The sequence below is a fragment of the Myotis nattereri genome (genome assembly GCF_964212035.1).
Source record: "Myotis nattereri genome assembly, chromosome: X".
NCBI classification, from domain to species: domain Eukaryota; kingdom Metazoa; phylum Chordata; class Mammalia; order Chiroptera; family Vespertilionidae; genus Myotis; species Myotis nattereri.
Window position 1 is genome coordinate 146,592,945 of NC_138078.1, and position 14,897 is coordinate 146,607,841.

At 41.7% G+C, this 14,897-nt stretch overlaps 1 protein-coding gene across 1 annotated transcript in view; it reads left to right on the forward strand.

The window, feature by feature from the left end:
- Positions 1-12,951: 12,951 nt before the first annotated feature.
- The window catches only part of SHROOM4 (shroom family member 4), a gene marked incomplete at its 3' end in the record, with an annotated part of 210,624 nt that continues 208,678 nt past the window's right edge, over positions 12,952-14,897 (forward strand). The window contains exon 1 of the mRNA XM_081081157.1: positions 12,952-13,182. Within this exon, the coding sequence (XP_080937283.1) occupies positions 13,066-13,182 (117 nt within the window). The 5' untranslated portion in view covers positions 12,952-13,065. The remainder of the gene's footprint in view (positions 13,183-14,897) is intronic.

Below are 14,897 nucleotides of genomic sequence, written 5' to 3' on the forward strand. Positions count from 1 at the left end.
TAAGTTGATGAGTAGAAAATAGAGTTAATGGAGCCGGTATTTGAAATTCCTTCTCCAACTACTTCCCACTCCTCACCCTTTACCCAAACACATTAAAACTTCTAAAGTCAGTAATCAAAAACACTGTAATTCCACCCCTTATCCTAATGCTAGAATTTTCATTTCTAAGTTGTGTCCTCATTTATAAAATCCTTTCTAAGTTGTGTCCATATAAAGATAATTTTACCTCATACCTATCTTATATTTTGTTTTATTTATTTAACATTATAAAATGAACCTTTCATTATTCCTATTTTATTTGCTAATAGACCCTAATATACATTAAGTTGATCAACATTAAGATTATTTCCATTTTCTTGTTAGTAAAACTGCATTGATGCCTATCAACTTTTGTTTTCCTTCTGCTGATGTCTGTCCTTAGGATACAATTCCCAGAGAGGGACTGCAGTGTCAAAGGGCAAGGAACATAATTTTGGTTCTTGATGCAAATTGCCAAATTGCTTTCCCAAAGGATCAGACCTATTTGGATTTCAGCTATAACAGTGCAAGCTCATCACTGACTGATGGATTTTTTAATTGCTATCTTTCTTTCCATGTTTTCAGTTTAGTCTTGACTCTTATTGTTTCTATGATTAGATATATACTCAAAATAGTGTGAAGGTGGCAGGAAAATACAAATTACCAATGGGAAATGAAATAACTAGCCACAATTTAAAATCCCTTTCAGGTATATTTGTGTCCATGAGGGTCTCCCTCAGGCTGCTGTTTCAGTCCTTTTCAAGTCCATTTTTCCATAATGAGATGACAGGTGGAAGGAAATATGGCCAGCCTGGCAAGAGCCCACATTGGGAAGATTATCTGGAGAGTGGGGAGAGACTGGGCCAGTGTTGGGGAACCTGGAGAGTGACACATGTAGCCAGGATACTGAAGTGCAGAGGAAGTGCAGAATCACAGTTGAGGATGAACTAAGAAAAATCATTGGCATCAAAGTTTTCTTCATTCTGTAACTAACCCAGTAGTACCTCCCTCATATAGAAACTAATTTGTAGTCAGAATAATTAGAATCAAGAAATAGCACTGGCAAAAAGGAAGAAAGGTCCAGACCTGCTGCTCCTTGGAACAATGGAGAAGCAGAATAATAACAATTCTTACACAGTAAGCTCTTTCAATATGTCCAGTATTGTGCAAAATGCTTCCCCTGGCTTATTTCTAATCCTCACAGCAACCCTAGGAGGTGAGCACAATTAAGGTGATTTTATGCATGAGGAATCTGAGGCTCAGAGAGGTTGAGCTCATAGGCAACACAAAGAGGTAGTAAATAGCATGAGTTCTAGAGCTAGGATGCTTGGGTTGGAAACCTGGCTTTTCCATTTACTAGTTATGTGGTTTTAGGCAAGTTATTTTACTTCTCTGCCCTTCAGTTTCTTCTTCTACTTGTAAAAGAAGATAATAACAGAAGAACTTACCTTACAAGGCTTTTTGCAAGGATTGTAGGAAATAATACAGGGTGGGGCAAAAGAAGAAACTAGGCACAGTAGATAAGTAACTGATCAAAGGTTAACTAAACTGGTAGATGCAAGTGCTAGAATTTAAACCCAGAGCCCTAGAGCCCACACATACAATCACTACACACTATAAACTACAGACTTTCATTAATGGTAAAGGGCTAATTAATAGAGGATAATCTTAGTCTCTAGCATAGTGACGGACACATAGAAGACATTTATTACATAATTTTGGAATGTTGAGTGAGCCATTTATGCCTCTTACCATGCAACCCAGTAATAATTGTGTATTCAATCAAATAAATTAGAGACAAGTTATTTAATTTGTCTAATTATTAAATTAAACTATTTGCCTGAATTAGCCTTCAGTATGGCTCCATGTAATTAATCATCTGTTCAAAATGCACAGCAAGGCTATTCATTCATCCTTTATTGATTGAGAATACCTACTAGAAGCCAAGCCCCCATACTATCTCTAGGGATAGCAATAAATAGACATAGAAACTCACTGTCTAGTAGAGGATATATATATATATATATACAAATACAAACGATACTGTCTGATCAGAGACATTGAAAGGGAAGGAATATGGGAGAATGTAAGAGGAAAACTAAGTGTTAAAATATAGGGCTTTTGCTGCCCAACATGGCTTCTTCTGGTAACAGATCTCATCCCACTTAGATGGTACATCACTCAACTCTAGTAGGATGATTAAGTTTATATGTTTACTTGACTGGGCTAAGGGATACCCTGATAGCTAGTAAAACATTATTTCTGGGTATGTCTGTGAGAGGAGAGTGTTTCTGGAATAGATTACCATTTGTATCAGTAGACTGAATAAAGATTGCCCTCACCAATGCTGGTGGGCATCATCCAATCTGTTGGGGCATGAATATAATAAAATGGCAGAGGAAGTGCAAATTTGCTTGAGCTGGGATATCTATTTACTCTATTCCTGTCCTTTAGACATTGGCACTCCTGTTCTCAGGCCTTTGGACTCAGACTGAATTATACCACCAGCTTTCCTGGTTCTCCAGCTTGCAGGCAGCAGATCATGTGATTTCTCAGCCTCCATAATCATGTGATTCCTATAATTAATAAACAAACAAATCACACAAAAATTGGTTCTATTGCCGAAACCGGTTTGGCTCAGTGGATAGAGCGTCGGCCTGCAGACTGAAGGGTCCCGGGTTCGATTCCGGTCAGGGGCATGTACCTGGGTTGTGGGCACATCCCCAGTGGGAGATGTGCAGGAGGCAGCTGATCGATGTCTCTCTCTCATCGATGTTTCTAACTCTCTATCTCTCTCCCTTCCTCTCTGTAAAAAATCAATAAAATATATTAAAAAAAATTGGTTCTATTTATCTGGATATATCTGACCAACACATATTGATAATTAGAGAACTCTGTTTCTCTGGCCATTGTTATTAGTTTAGCGATAGACTCAATTCTAGAACTTTTGCTGGAACCATTGAGAACATGTTTCTACTGGGGTTGCTAGGTGGTAAGATGCAAATCTGTAGCTCTTGGTGGATATCTTGGCCATCATGCAAGGAGAGCCTGCCTAAGAACTGAGTCAACATAGAGGAGATCAGGGCCAACAAATAGAAACAGATTGCTGGTGACATCATTTGAGCACCTGGGTCTAGCTATGCCTAAAATTACCCCTGCAATTTTTCAATTAGTATCATTAACCCATTTCTTTTGGCTTAAGCTTATATGTGTTGTATTTTTATCACTTGTTAGCAAAATATCTCCTCTCTCTCTCTTCTCTCTCTCTCTCTCTCTCTCTCTCTCTCTCTCTCTCTCTCTCTCTCTCTCCCTCTCTCTCTCCATGCGTGGGCACATATTCACTGATATGCTGGTTAAGTAGGGAAGGCTTCCTGGAAGAAGTGAGGCCTGAGCTACATCTTAAAGTATTGGTAGAAGTTACCTAAAGCAAAGGGAAATGTACTCTAGGTAGAGAGACAGCATGAGTAAAAGTATGGAGGTAGGATACACCACGAAGTGAGGGGGGTGGGGATATTGTATTATGATGTTGCCAGAGGGTAGAGTGAGAGTCAGAGGAGGAAGAACCAAAGCTAGGAGGGCATGGCAAAGGCCAGTATGTGGAGCATAAGATGGCAATTTTTATTTTTTATATTCCTTTTCTATAACTCAGCCAAATTTTTACATTTTTTTCTCCTTTTGTTATTAGTTCGCCAGTAACATGTACCATTAAACAACATCGAAGTAGAAATCTTTCTAGGCCTGGGGTTTGGTCAATCTCAGGACCCTTTTTGGGTTCTAAATCACTAAAGGAGCCTCTTTGTAGTGTCTTAGTTGCTGGCTGCTCTAGGTCAGGCAATCCTTATCTTCCATGAGGAACAGCCAGCCCAGGGAAAGAGACAAATACAATAAAAAATGATCAGGGCCACAATGAAGTGACATAAAGGGTGAAGTGAAATCATCAAGAAAGAAGAGCTTAGAGGTACCAAGTATGACCTTCAAACTGATTTGAAGAAAGTATAGGGATTTGCCAGATGGACAAGGGTGAAGTGGAAGGCATTCCAGGTAGAAAGAAATGTTTGTAAAATGACCTAGAGATACAAGAGAACAGGTTGTACTTGGGGGTAACTGCCCATAATTTGGTACTTCTGGAGATCTAAGTGTTTGGGGTGGGGTGATTAGGAAGTAGCAGGGGAAAAGTACTGGCTATGTAGCAAGGAGCCACATAATAAGGATCTTAGTCAAGGGACTTAGATTTTATTCAGGAAACAATGCGGAACCATTGAAAAAAAAAATAGACAGAGGAAGAGTTCCCCAGCTTCAAAATGCTGCAAAGTAAAGAATGGATTAGAGTCATCTGGGGAGAACAGCAGGCATCAGGGAGCTCAGTTAGAAAGCTGTTCCAATGGTCTAGGTGTGAGATGATGATGAAGTGGCAGTGGGCATGGAGATAAGTGGATGGATTTGAGAGCTATTTTAGGGCTAGAAATGACAGAGCTTGGTGAGTAAGTGAATGCCAGTGATGTTGGGGGGAAAAAAGAGGAATTAAGTATGATATCCAGGTGTCTGAAGTTTAATCTAAACCAGTGGGGAAAAAACACCATTATAACTGCCCTATGTATTAGAACATTAAGTATTGTCAGGTTGCTGACAGCTGTTTCAGAATTCAGGAACCTCTTTCTTTAGCAATCTGAGCTGTCAAACTCTCAAAAAAAATATGAGCCAGGCATCCTCGAATTTGAACATAAGTCCTTATGTATGACTTTGTTCATGAATCTACATGGGTGTATGATGTGTACACATCTAGACACATGGGACCACTTCCCTTGAAGAAAATATTTGGAGTAAGTAATCCTTTGCAGAAGCCCAGCTGACACTCCTAGACAAAGGCAGTTGTCTTTGTCTTTCCTCTTTGGACTAGATTATTCTAGATTCAAGCCAAAAGAAAACAACTTCCTCTTCAGCCAATGTTTCATAGACAGGGTTCATTTCTACTTAGTCCAGAGTAAAAATAAAGTATCAGAGAAAGAAAAGAAGGAAATTATATATATATTGCCTGCAACTATGTACTTCTCCAGAGCTTCATCAAAATGTAGTGGGGACTTTGTTGTACTCAAATGCCCATTGAATTAGTGTACCTTTTCTGCAAAATGATGGAAACTTTTTGAAAGTAAAAGGGCTGGGTTTTGTATGTATGTGCTTGCGAATTTTTTTCTTTTCATAGCTAGAAGAGTTGAGGTAAGAACTTAATATTCACCAAAAATGCATTTTATTAATGACCAAGGAATGATGAACAACTCACAGAAAATAGCATTTGAGAAGTTGAGAAGATTGGCTAACAGTTCAAAGCAAGGGGTAGTCCCTGTCCAAGCTGGGTCCTAAGTAGAGGTCATCTTCAAACCCACATAGTGGATCTGACCAGTTCATCTTATTTTCACATCCATGATATGAAGGAGTCAATCCCTGGCTGAAACTCCTCTAGAGCAATGACAAACATTCATCACAACTCAGCTGAACCTGTACCACATGAATGATTGCCCCAAGGACAAACTGAAGGTTTCTAATTGGGCTGACATTCGTGTGAGTTTAGAACACAAACAAACCAACTCCTGCTCCAACAGGCCTTCCCAGAGAGCACCAGCCACCACAGATGGAAGCCTCTTACACACACACACACACACACACACACACACACACACACACAGAGAGAGAGAGAGAGAGAGAGAGAGAGAGAGAGAGAGAGAGAGAGAGAGACTGTCTATATTTATCAGCTCAAGAAGGATGAAGAGGCTCTAAATCTATAGTCTCAAACACAATACCAAGCCTAGCAAAGATTCTGAGATTCCATGAGAGAGTTGGTATTTTTCTGAGTGAATAAAAGCATAGGATGGCCCAAATGGGATACATTGGCAATGGAAGGATTCTTTATGAAACTGCCCAAGGAGAAACGGAAACTCCAACTTTCTCTAGTAGCATGTACTTACGAGGATTGATTTAATAAAAATACTGCCCAGCTATAGTATTTTGTAAAATAATGTTATACTAATTTTAACTCAAAAGAAACAGGCTTCAACCATGTCTTTCCCTAGCCCTAGGCAAAATTCCCCAGGAATAAGACTCTTTAGTACTATAGTCTACTTAAATTGCCCTTTGCTCCACCCTACCCCCACTACATACACCCTTAGGTGTATAGCTAGATGGGAGGCAGGAACTTGCTATTATTTTCATGTAATCTATATATGAATAATACCTGGAACATTACACTTTTTTCCCTCTCCAGTGATAATTATCATTGCCCCAGATCTCTCCTCCGTGAGAAACATCCAGAAGAGCCAGGGTAATTACTGGGCAGGGTGGGGATATATGGGAAAGGAGAGAACAGGGCCCTAGAAATCCATGTAGATTAGTCCAATAGATCCACCTGATGAGATAAAAAATGAACACCTATTGATATTATTTGTGACAAAATTTGTTTCATTAAAAAAAATTGCTCTGGGTTCCCTTGTGCCTATGGGTCAATTAGCCCAGGAACACTCTGGGCCCACCAACACTTGATTTTCCAAAGAAGCATGGAGGGACAATTAGAAAAGCAATGAATTTATTCAGCCTTTGGTTTTACCTATAAAATGATGACTCTAATTGTGACTCTTACCTTATTTTTCCCACAGGACTGATGAAATTAAGAAGATGACTTGATAAAACTCACCAGGTAGCTTAGATGTATGTGTCATAGAACACTAGATAACAATCACAAAATGCAAGATAGATTTCTCTAATATGATCATTTGCCTATGACAAATGAGAACTTCCCTAGTCTGTAAACAATGTGCAAACAGTCTTGGAGCCAGCATAGAAAGGGTTTCTGAAATTATGGCTACTAGCTCACAGACTGGAAATGTCTGAGGCTCCAGAATGGAAGGAAAGAGAAATAAAATTAAGCAGTCTTTTGAGGTAGAGCCTGCTTCTAAGGGATAAGGGCAAGAATTATTATAAGGAAAGGAGGCCCTCAAAGCTAAATTCAAGGAATATATCTTCATTCTCTCTTCCCCTCTCCCCAACACATACCAAGATCAATCCCTGCCTGAGGACCAAATGGAGCTTGGACCTAACACCCACACATACTTTCTGTTACATAGATGTACACACATAGAGGCACTTTGGCAATCCAAGTTGCATTCAGAACAGGCCCATACAGACATTCAGAAGACAATAATGAACAGATAAATGGACACACACACTGTGTAGACATGGGTTGGGTAGATATATTTGGGGAGTAGTGATAAATAATAACACCCTTCTCATCCACTCCCAGGTTCAGGACCAATTGAGAGACACAAGAAGCAGAAAGGCGGAGATGAAAAAAATATCTGTTTAGCCTGGCTGGTGTGGCTCAGCAATTGAGCATCGACCCAGGAACCAAGAGATCCCTGGTTCGATTCTTAGTCAGGGCACATGCCCAGGTTGCAGGCTCAATCCCCAGTGGAGGCCATGCAGGAGGTAGCTAATCAATGACTTCCTCTCTCATTGATGTTTCTATCTCTTTATCCCTCTCCCTTCCTCTCTCTCTAAAAATCAATAAAAATACATTTAAAAATATCTGTTTATTACTGTTAAAAACTAGATTGGAGGACATGGATATATAGAAAGCCATAATAAGCTTTCTAATACTTTCCTCATTTAACTAGACAGAATTACCAACTGATCCAGGAGTGGGGAAAGAAGCCAAGAGAGTTATTCTAACAGAAGTACTCCCAAATGGAAACACGGAGAGAACAGAATGGAGGACTCCAATCCATTCCCACCGCTGCTTAAAAAGGAGAGTATGACAGAGACATGATTAATCAAGTTATCATGAATGCTTTTCCAGCGTCCCTGCTTTGAAATCCTGGTTTTCCCACTTCTTGGCTCAGTCTCCTCAATTGGAATAAGTTAATTATACCACTTTTCAGGGTCATTGTAATCATTGCCAATAATGTATGGAAAGTGCCTTGCATAGTGCCTAGCATTTAGCAATTGTTTCTCAATCTAGGGCAAATTTAACTCACTGAATGAATATTGTTCTGTTGAAACATTGTTTCAATAAATATGTAAGCTCTTTAAAAGAACAAATGTTATGACCATACTACTCAAAGTGACCTACAGATTCAATGCAATCCCTATCAAAATTCCAATGGCATTTTTCACAGAAGTAAAAATCCCAAAATTGACATGGAAATGCAAAAACTCCCAAATAGCCAAATAAATCTTGAAAAAGAAAAACAAAGCTGGAAGCATTATACTTCCTGATTTTGAACTATTTTACAAAGCTATAGTAATCAAAACAGTATGATATTGGTATGGAAACGGATATGTAGACCAATGGAAGAGAATAGAGAGCTCAGAAATAAACCCAAGCATATGTTGTCACCTAATCTTTGACAAGGGGAACACACAATGGGGAACAGATAGTCTGTTCAATAAATGGTGCTGGGAAAACTGTATATCCACATGCAAAAGAATGAAACTGGATCCCTATATTACACCACTCATAAAAATGAACTAAAAATGAATTAAAGGCTTAAATATAAGACCTGAAATTGTAAAACTCCTAGAAGAAAAACATAGGGGGAAAACTTCATGGCATTGGTCTTAGCAATGATTTCTTGGATATAACAACAAAAGCACAGACAAAAAAAGCAAAAATAAATATAAGTGGGATTACATTAAACTAAAAAGCTTTTGCAAGGACAAAAGGAGAAGAAGAAGAAAAGGCAAAAGCAACCTAGAGAATGGAAAAATATTTAATATCTCCCAAAAGCAAATAACTTGATTTAAAAATGGTCAAAGAATTTGAATAAGCATTTTTCTGAAGAACACATACAAATGTCCAACTGGTTTATGAAAAGATGCTTAGCATAAGTAATAATCAGGCAAATGCAATGCATGTCATATCACACCTGTTAGAATGGCCATTGTATATTTAAAAAAACACAGAAATCCATATTAACAAGTGTTGGCAAAGAAGTTGAAAAATTGGAATCCTTATTGGTGTAAATGTAAGATAGTGTAGCCAGTATGAAAAACAGTATGGAGGTTACTCAAAAAATTAAAAATAGAACTACCGTATTCCATCAATACTCATCAGGGTATTTATCCAAAAGAATTTAAATCAGGATCTAGAAGAGATATCTGCACTACTGTGTTCATTGCATCATTATTCACATAAGCCAAGAGGTGGGAACAAACTAAATGCCCATTGATCAATGAATGAATAGAGAAAAAATGGTATATACACACAATGAAATATTATTCAGTCTTTTAAAAAAAAGGAAATATTGTTATGCTACAACAGATAAAACTTGAGAATGTTACACTAAGTAAAATAAGCTAGTCTAAAAGGACAAATATGGCATGATTTCACTTATATGAGGTATCTAAAGTAGTCAAATTCATAGAAGCAAAAGTAGAACGGTAGTTGCCAGAGGCTGGGGAGATGTAGAAATGAGTATTGCTGTTCAAGGTGTATAAAGTTTCAGTCATGCAAGTTGGAAAAGTTCTAGAGACCTGCTGGAGCACATTGTGCATATAGTTAATAATACTGTGCTGTAAACTTAAAATTTTAAGAGAATAGATTTCATGTTATCTGTTATTTTTTTTACCAAATTAAAAAAATGTATTTTTTTTTTTTTACTAGAGTAAGGATTCTGAAGTTAGGGTTCTATAAGCCTCAGACCAAACTGTATATAACATTGGAAGATTCTGTGAGGCCTTCTAGAGGTGAGATTGTATAGCTTTCATTAGACTCTCACTAGAGTCCTTAATTCAGAGAGGCGCTCAAGACACTGCTATGAGGAATATTTGAGTTTACAAAGGGTCCATCTAATTAAGTTTTCTTTAAAGTTCAGAGAAGCACTGATAGTTCAATGTTCTTTCTTCCCAAAAGGTAAACCCGTTGATAGTCCTAATGAATAATAGACTCTTTGTGAGGATGTGTTTTTTTTTTAATGAGGTAGAAGTAAACAACCTGTTTTTAATTTCTCTTTCCCTGTTTCTGCTGATTGGCCTTTTGCCCACCTACTCTGTTTGCTCCTTTTAAAAAACCCTTTGTGATCCTTCTTAACTTTTAATATTAGCATAATCTAAGCTTCTATCTACATCCCCATTTTCATATCATTCTGATATCCCTGAATGAGATGATCCTCTCCAAACGGCTTCAACTATAATCCAAAAGTATATTATTAATGACCACCTCTCTCTTGATATGGAGTTTCCTATTTCTACCTGCTTACTACACTTCCTACCTTTTTCCCCACAGGCAATTTCACATACTTTAGGTGAATTAATTATGTTTGCTGGACACACACAAATATACCCATGGCCTCCTCTCCACTGATTTAATTTCACCTGGTTCAACTCCATCATCAAGCCTTTGTTTGCACATCTACCATGTTTAGACACTTGCCAGGAAATAGTCACAGAATTTGCAAACTGTAGAGGAATTTAAGAAATCAAATAGCTCAAGTTCTTCAATTTACAGAAAGGGGGAAAGATCTGCTTAATATCACACAGCATTTAATGGCAAATCCAGCTTAGAATCCAGACTCCTCACGTTCTATACAGTACCCTACATAAGTGATGAATCATGCTCCCACTAGCTGTGCTTCTAGGGAAGAATGAGATCCCTGCTACTAGCAGTGATTTTTATCAGTAAACAAGCAACATTATCTAGCCATCCGCTATTTAAAATGTCTGCTAGTACTTGTGTGCTGTTTGCACCAGGGGTTAGGTAATTTATGTTCTTCTGCTGAAGAGAGGTAAAGGACAAACCAAAGAGTGCATCAAGACACCAGCATGGAGTTAGTTTTAGAATGAAAATAGATTGGTTTACTTTCATAATACGGTTGTGAGGATTTTTACTTATTCCTTTTCAAAGTGTTTTCATATGTATTATTTCATTTTAGTCTTCAACAGGCCTGGGTGGTAGGGAGGTTGGGGCTTATTAGCTGAAATTTACAGATGAACAAAAGGGGACTGAAAACAGTTCAGTGATTTGTCCAAGGTCACTAATTTAGTTGGTGACAAGGCCAGGGCTCACATGTATGACTACTGCTTCTAAATCTCTTTCCTCTAGTCTAGACACATAATTCTAGTAGACCTTGAGTGATGACTGCATATCCTGTGAACTGAACTTTACAGATTTTAATATGCTGAGACTGAAACATGCTGAGTTCTACCAAGTGACAATCATAGAGCTAGGAGTCTTATCCCAAAAAAGGGGGGGGGGACTGAGTTTCAAGATGGGACAGAGCAAATGAATGTTATGTAATAGGTTGACACACAATTAAGAATCAACAAACTGAGATGCTATTTTCTCAAAATTTCTGCTTTCTAGTAGGGGAAATGAAAAAAATGATCATGATCAAAATTATTTTTGCAGGTCTAAAACTCTGAAGGTGATTTTCCATTTGATTCATCTCAGAGGACTTTTAAAAAGTGGGCTATAGACACCTAAACTGCCATTTTATTTAAGAAAAGTCAGGTCAACATCATATAATGCAGACAGTCCAGAAGGCTGAGAAGGATTGGGAGAGGGATTGCCTGTGAGAGAAGTTTCAATGGCCTGCTGGAGCACAATGCAGGCCAAAGTGTGTTGAAGAGGCAGTGACAGGTAAGAGAATAGAAGCAGAGAGTGGAAACCTTGCCTGCAGAAAGCTGTCTGTGGAAGGAAGGGTGCCACAGTGTGTTCCTTGGCAATGAAGAAGATGCTGCACAAGAAGAGGGCAAGAGGCTGGAGGAAGGAGAGAGTGGAAACATCCTGTTGAGTCACAAATGAGTTGTCAAAACTTTCCCTGCTAGTGTGAAGACCTTTAAAAACTCACTGCCTGCAAGTGGCTCCAGAAACGACACCTCAGAAAGGAATGGTAACCTGCCCAGGTCAAGAATGAGAAGTCAGCATAAGATTTAGTAACAAATACACGTTTTGAGACTAATACTGTGTGTGTGTGTGTGTGTGTGTGTGTGTGTGTGTGTGTGTTTGGGGGCCCCTGGTCTACAAGCCCAGTGTGAACAGATGAGCAGAGATGTTCTGGGCCCTGCCTAAAAGCTGATTGTTCCAAAAGGCACAACATTGTTAATTGGCCAGCTTATCAATGGATGCTCTTTCCTGTAGGTTTGTTTAGGAGTGGAAACAATACTGCTAGTCATAAAGTTTGCTGATTCCTGGCTTGGTCATCTCAGTGGGGCAAGTGCAAGGCCGTGCCAGGAACTCCAGATGACTGGAACATACACAAGCACAGTGCTACCCATACACGCCAGCACTGAGCCGGGTGCGGCTGAGCCCGAGCAAGGGGCATCCTCAAAGTGCTTCTTTATTTAAACTATGCTCCAGGGCAATGTTTCATAATGACCCTACACACCTAGCGCATACGCATAGAGCAGCCTACACACACAGCCCCACTGTGTTGGCTGGCCTGCTTGCTTTACTTTCCATCCCTCTAGGCAAGATCCACAAATTAGCAGTCTTGTAACCCTCCTAGGAACCGGTTCTTGGGGACCTTCAGAAGAAAAAGGCAGTCAGAGGAACAAGAACGTGCTAATCGGGAAACCAGGGTTTCAGCCCACTCGGCCACGCGGGCCATCTACACTAACGACTGGCTGGAGGGGCGGGGAACCCAGCAGTTAGGAGGAGGACCAAAGTGGGGGCCAGCTTGAATGAAACAATGTAACAATTGATGTGAGGCCTCGCCTTGCTCCCACTTCCCAGTGATCCTATAGGCGAGGTCTCAGTGACTGCCCCTCCCTATTGCTCCGTTTTCTTGTCCATTACACGCTAGCCCTCCGCCTCTCCTTCTTTCTTTTCTTTTCTTTTTTTTTTCCTTCTCCTTTCCCCCCCTCTCTCCCCCTTTCTCCAGCTCCGTGTCATTTCCTCCTTGCGCTCGCTCGCGGCCGAGCGTCTCCAGCCGGGAGAGTAGGCGGAGCAGGGCGGTGCGGGGTGGCGTAGCGCTGGAGGGCAATGGTGGCGGAGCTGCTGGGGGCGGAGGCAACGTAGCCCCCGCGGAAAAGGAGCCCCGCGGCGCCTGAGCCGAGCGGAGGATGGAGAACCGGCCTGGGTCCTTCCAGTACGTCCCTGTGCAGCTGCAAGGGGGGGCGCCCTGGGGCTTCACCCTTAAAGGGGGTCTGGAACACTGCGAACCGCTCACGGTGTCGAAGGTAAGAACGGGCGGCTCTGCCCCAGCGGTGCCCAACTTTGAATGGGCAAACGGGTGTACAGGCTGCAGAACGGGGCCCTCAGACCAACTTTGAAAGTTGGCTCGGCCTGAGGGGTGAAAGCCCCCCTGTGGCTCATTAGCAGCACGGAGAGCTTTTGCCACCAGCCCGGGCACAGACAACCCCTGAGTGTGGCGGGAGCACGGGTGAGCCCACGACTGGCCCCAGGCTAGAGCGCTGCACGCAGACACACTCGGGAGGTTCTTTTGCTCCCCCACGTCGGGGGCGGCTGCTCCCCTCACTTTGACTAGAGGAAGTGGTGGCTGATGGGGGTTTCTCCTTAAAAGTTCCCGCGCCCCTGCGGGACAGCGAGCGGCTAAAGGGACTGGCAAGGCGGCTTGGCAGCTTTCTCAGCCGCGGTGGCCCTTGGTCGACCAGTGGGCCATCCTGTCGGGGCAGGTTGCAGGGCTAGGGTCTGGTGTGGGAACGGAGATGAGGCATCGGTGACTCTCGTCAGCCTCACTTCCCACAGCCGGACGCGCGCACATCCATTCAACTCGTGGGGCGTTGCTGCCGCCGCCGCTTAGGTTTGGCCTTTCCCTCCCTCCCGAGTCCTGTCCCAGCGCCGGCGAGATTTCCTGCACGTTGAGGAGTGTGGAGGAAACTTTTGCGCCATGGAGCGCAGCTGTGCTGGAGCTGCCGCCGCTGCCGCCAGGGTTTGTTTGTTTTAGGAGGCTGTGATCTGCTGGAAGCCAAGTCACAGCTGAGGACCAGGGAGAGGAGCCCTCCCAAGTGCCCCAGAACCCGCAAAACTAACCATTCCCGGTAGGCCTGAGGGTGGGGGCCTCTGGGGCTATTACTGGGAAGAGAGATTTGTAGGACAACTCACCTTGAGGTGCCAGATTGCCAAGTAAAGGAACTTCATGTACTTGATCCCATTTTTGTTTTGTTGTTGTTGTTTTTTTGTTTTGTTTTTATTTCTCTTAAATGCTTCAACCTGAAAAGCCTTTCCAACCCGCTGAAATTGCAGTCGAGGTTGTAGATGTGGGTTTGGGCTGGAGATAGAAAGATGTGGCTTCTCAGCAGGGAACAAATGTCACTTCTTCTTTGGCTCTTTAATCTGGGTCATGTCTCAGTAGGGGGCAAGTGCCCCCTAACCTGTGCTGTTTTTGCCTTGCATTGGAGCTGCTGGTTAATTTCTAGAGTAGGGGTCCTTAAGGCCTTGGGGCCCACCCACACTTTTAACAACCCTATGGTGTTGTCATAGGGTGTACCAATCAGCTTGAGCAGTCTGAGGTATGCTGAGGCAAATTTTTGAGGAGCTGCCAGGGAAACCTGGGATCTTTAGCCTCCCCTGACACCAATAACTAGTCCAGATCTTCATCCAACACTCTCTTCCTCTGTACTAGTCCTGTATTTCTAACCAGCCTGAGATGCCTTTGTAACCCACTGTCATACCCCCTCCTAAGGCACTTCCCTTCCAATAGTCTCTGGAGGGAGTAATATGCTTTTCTTTAAACAAAAACACTGTCAAACAACCCCTTTGGAGAAGGGAATCCTGGCCTTCAGGATGTCTTCTAATCAGCCCCCACCCTCCTTTTCCATCAAGGTCACAACTGGCTATGTAGCCCTCCATGATCTGCCAGTTCCTCTCTTTCTCCTTACACCACCCACAGAATTTCCACTCTCTGCCTAAACAACCTGCCTGGGAGAGGTCA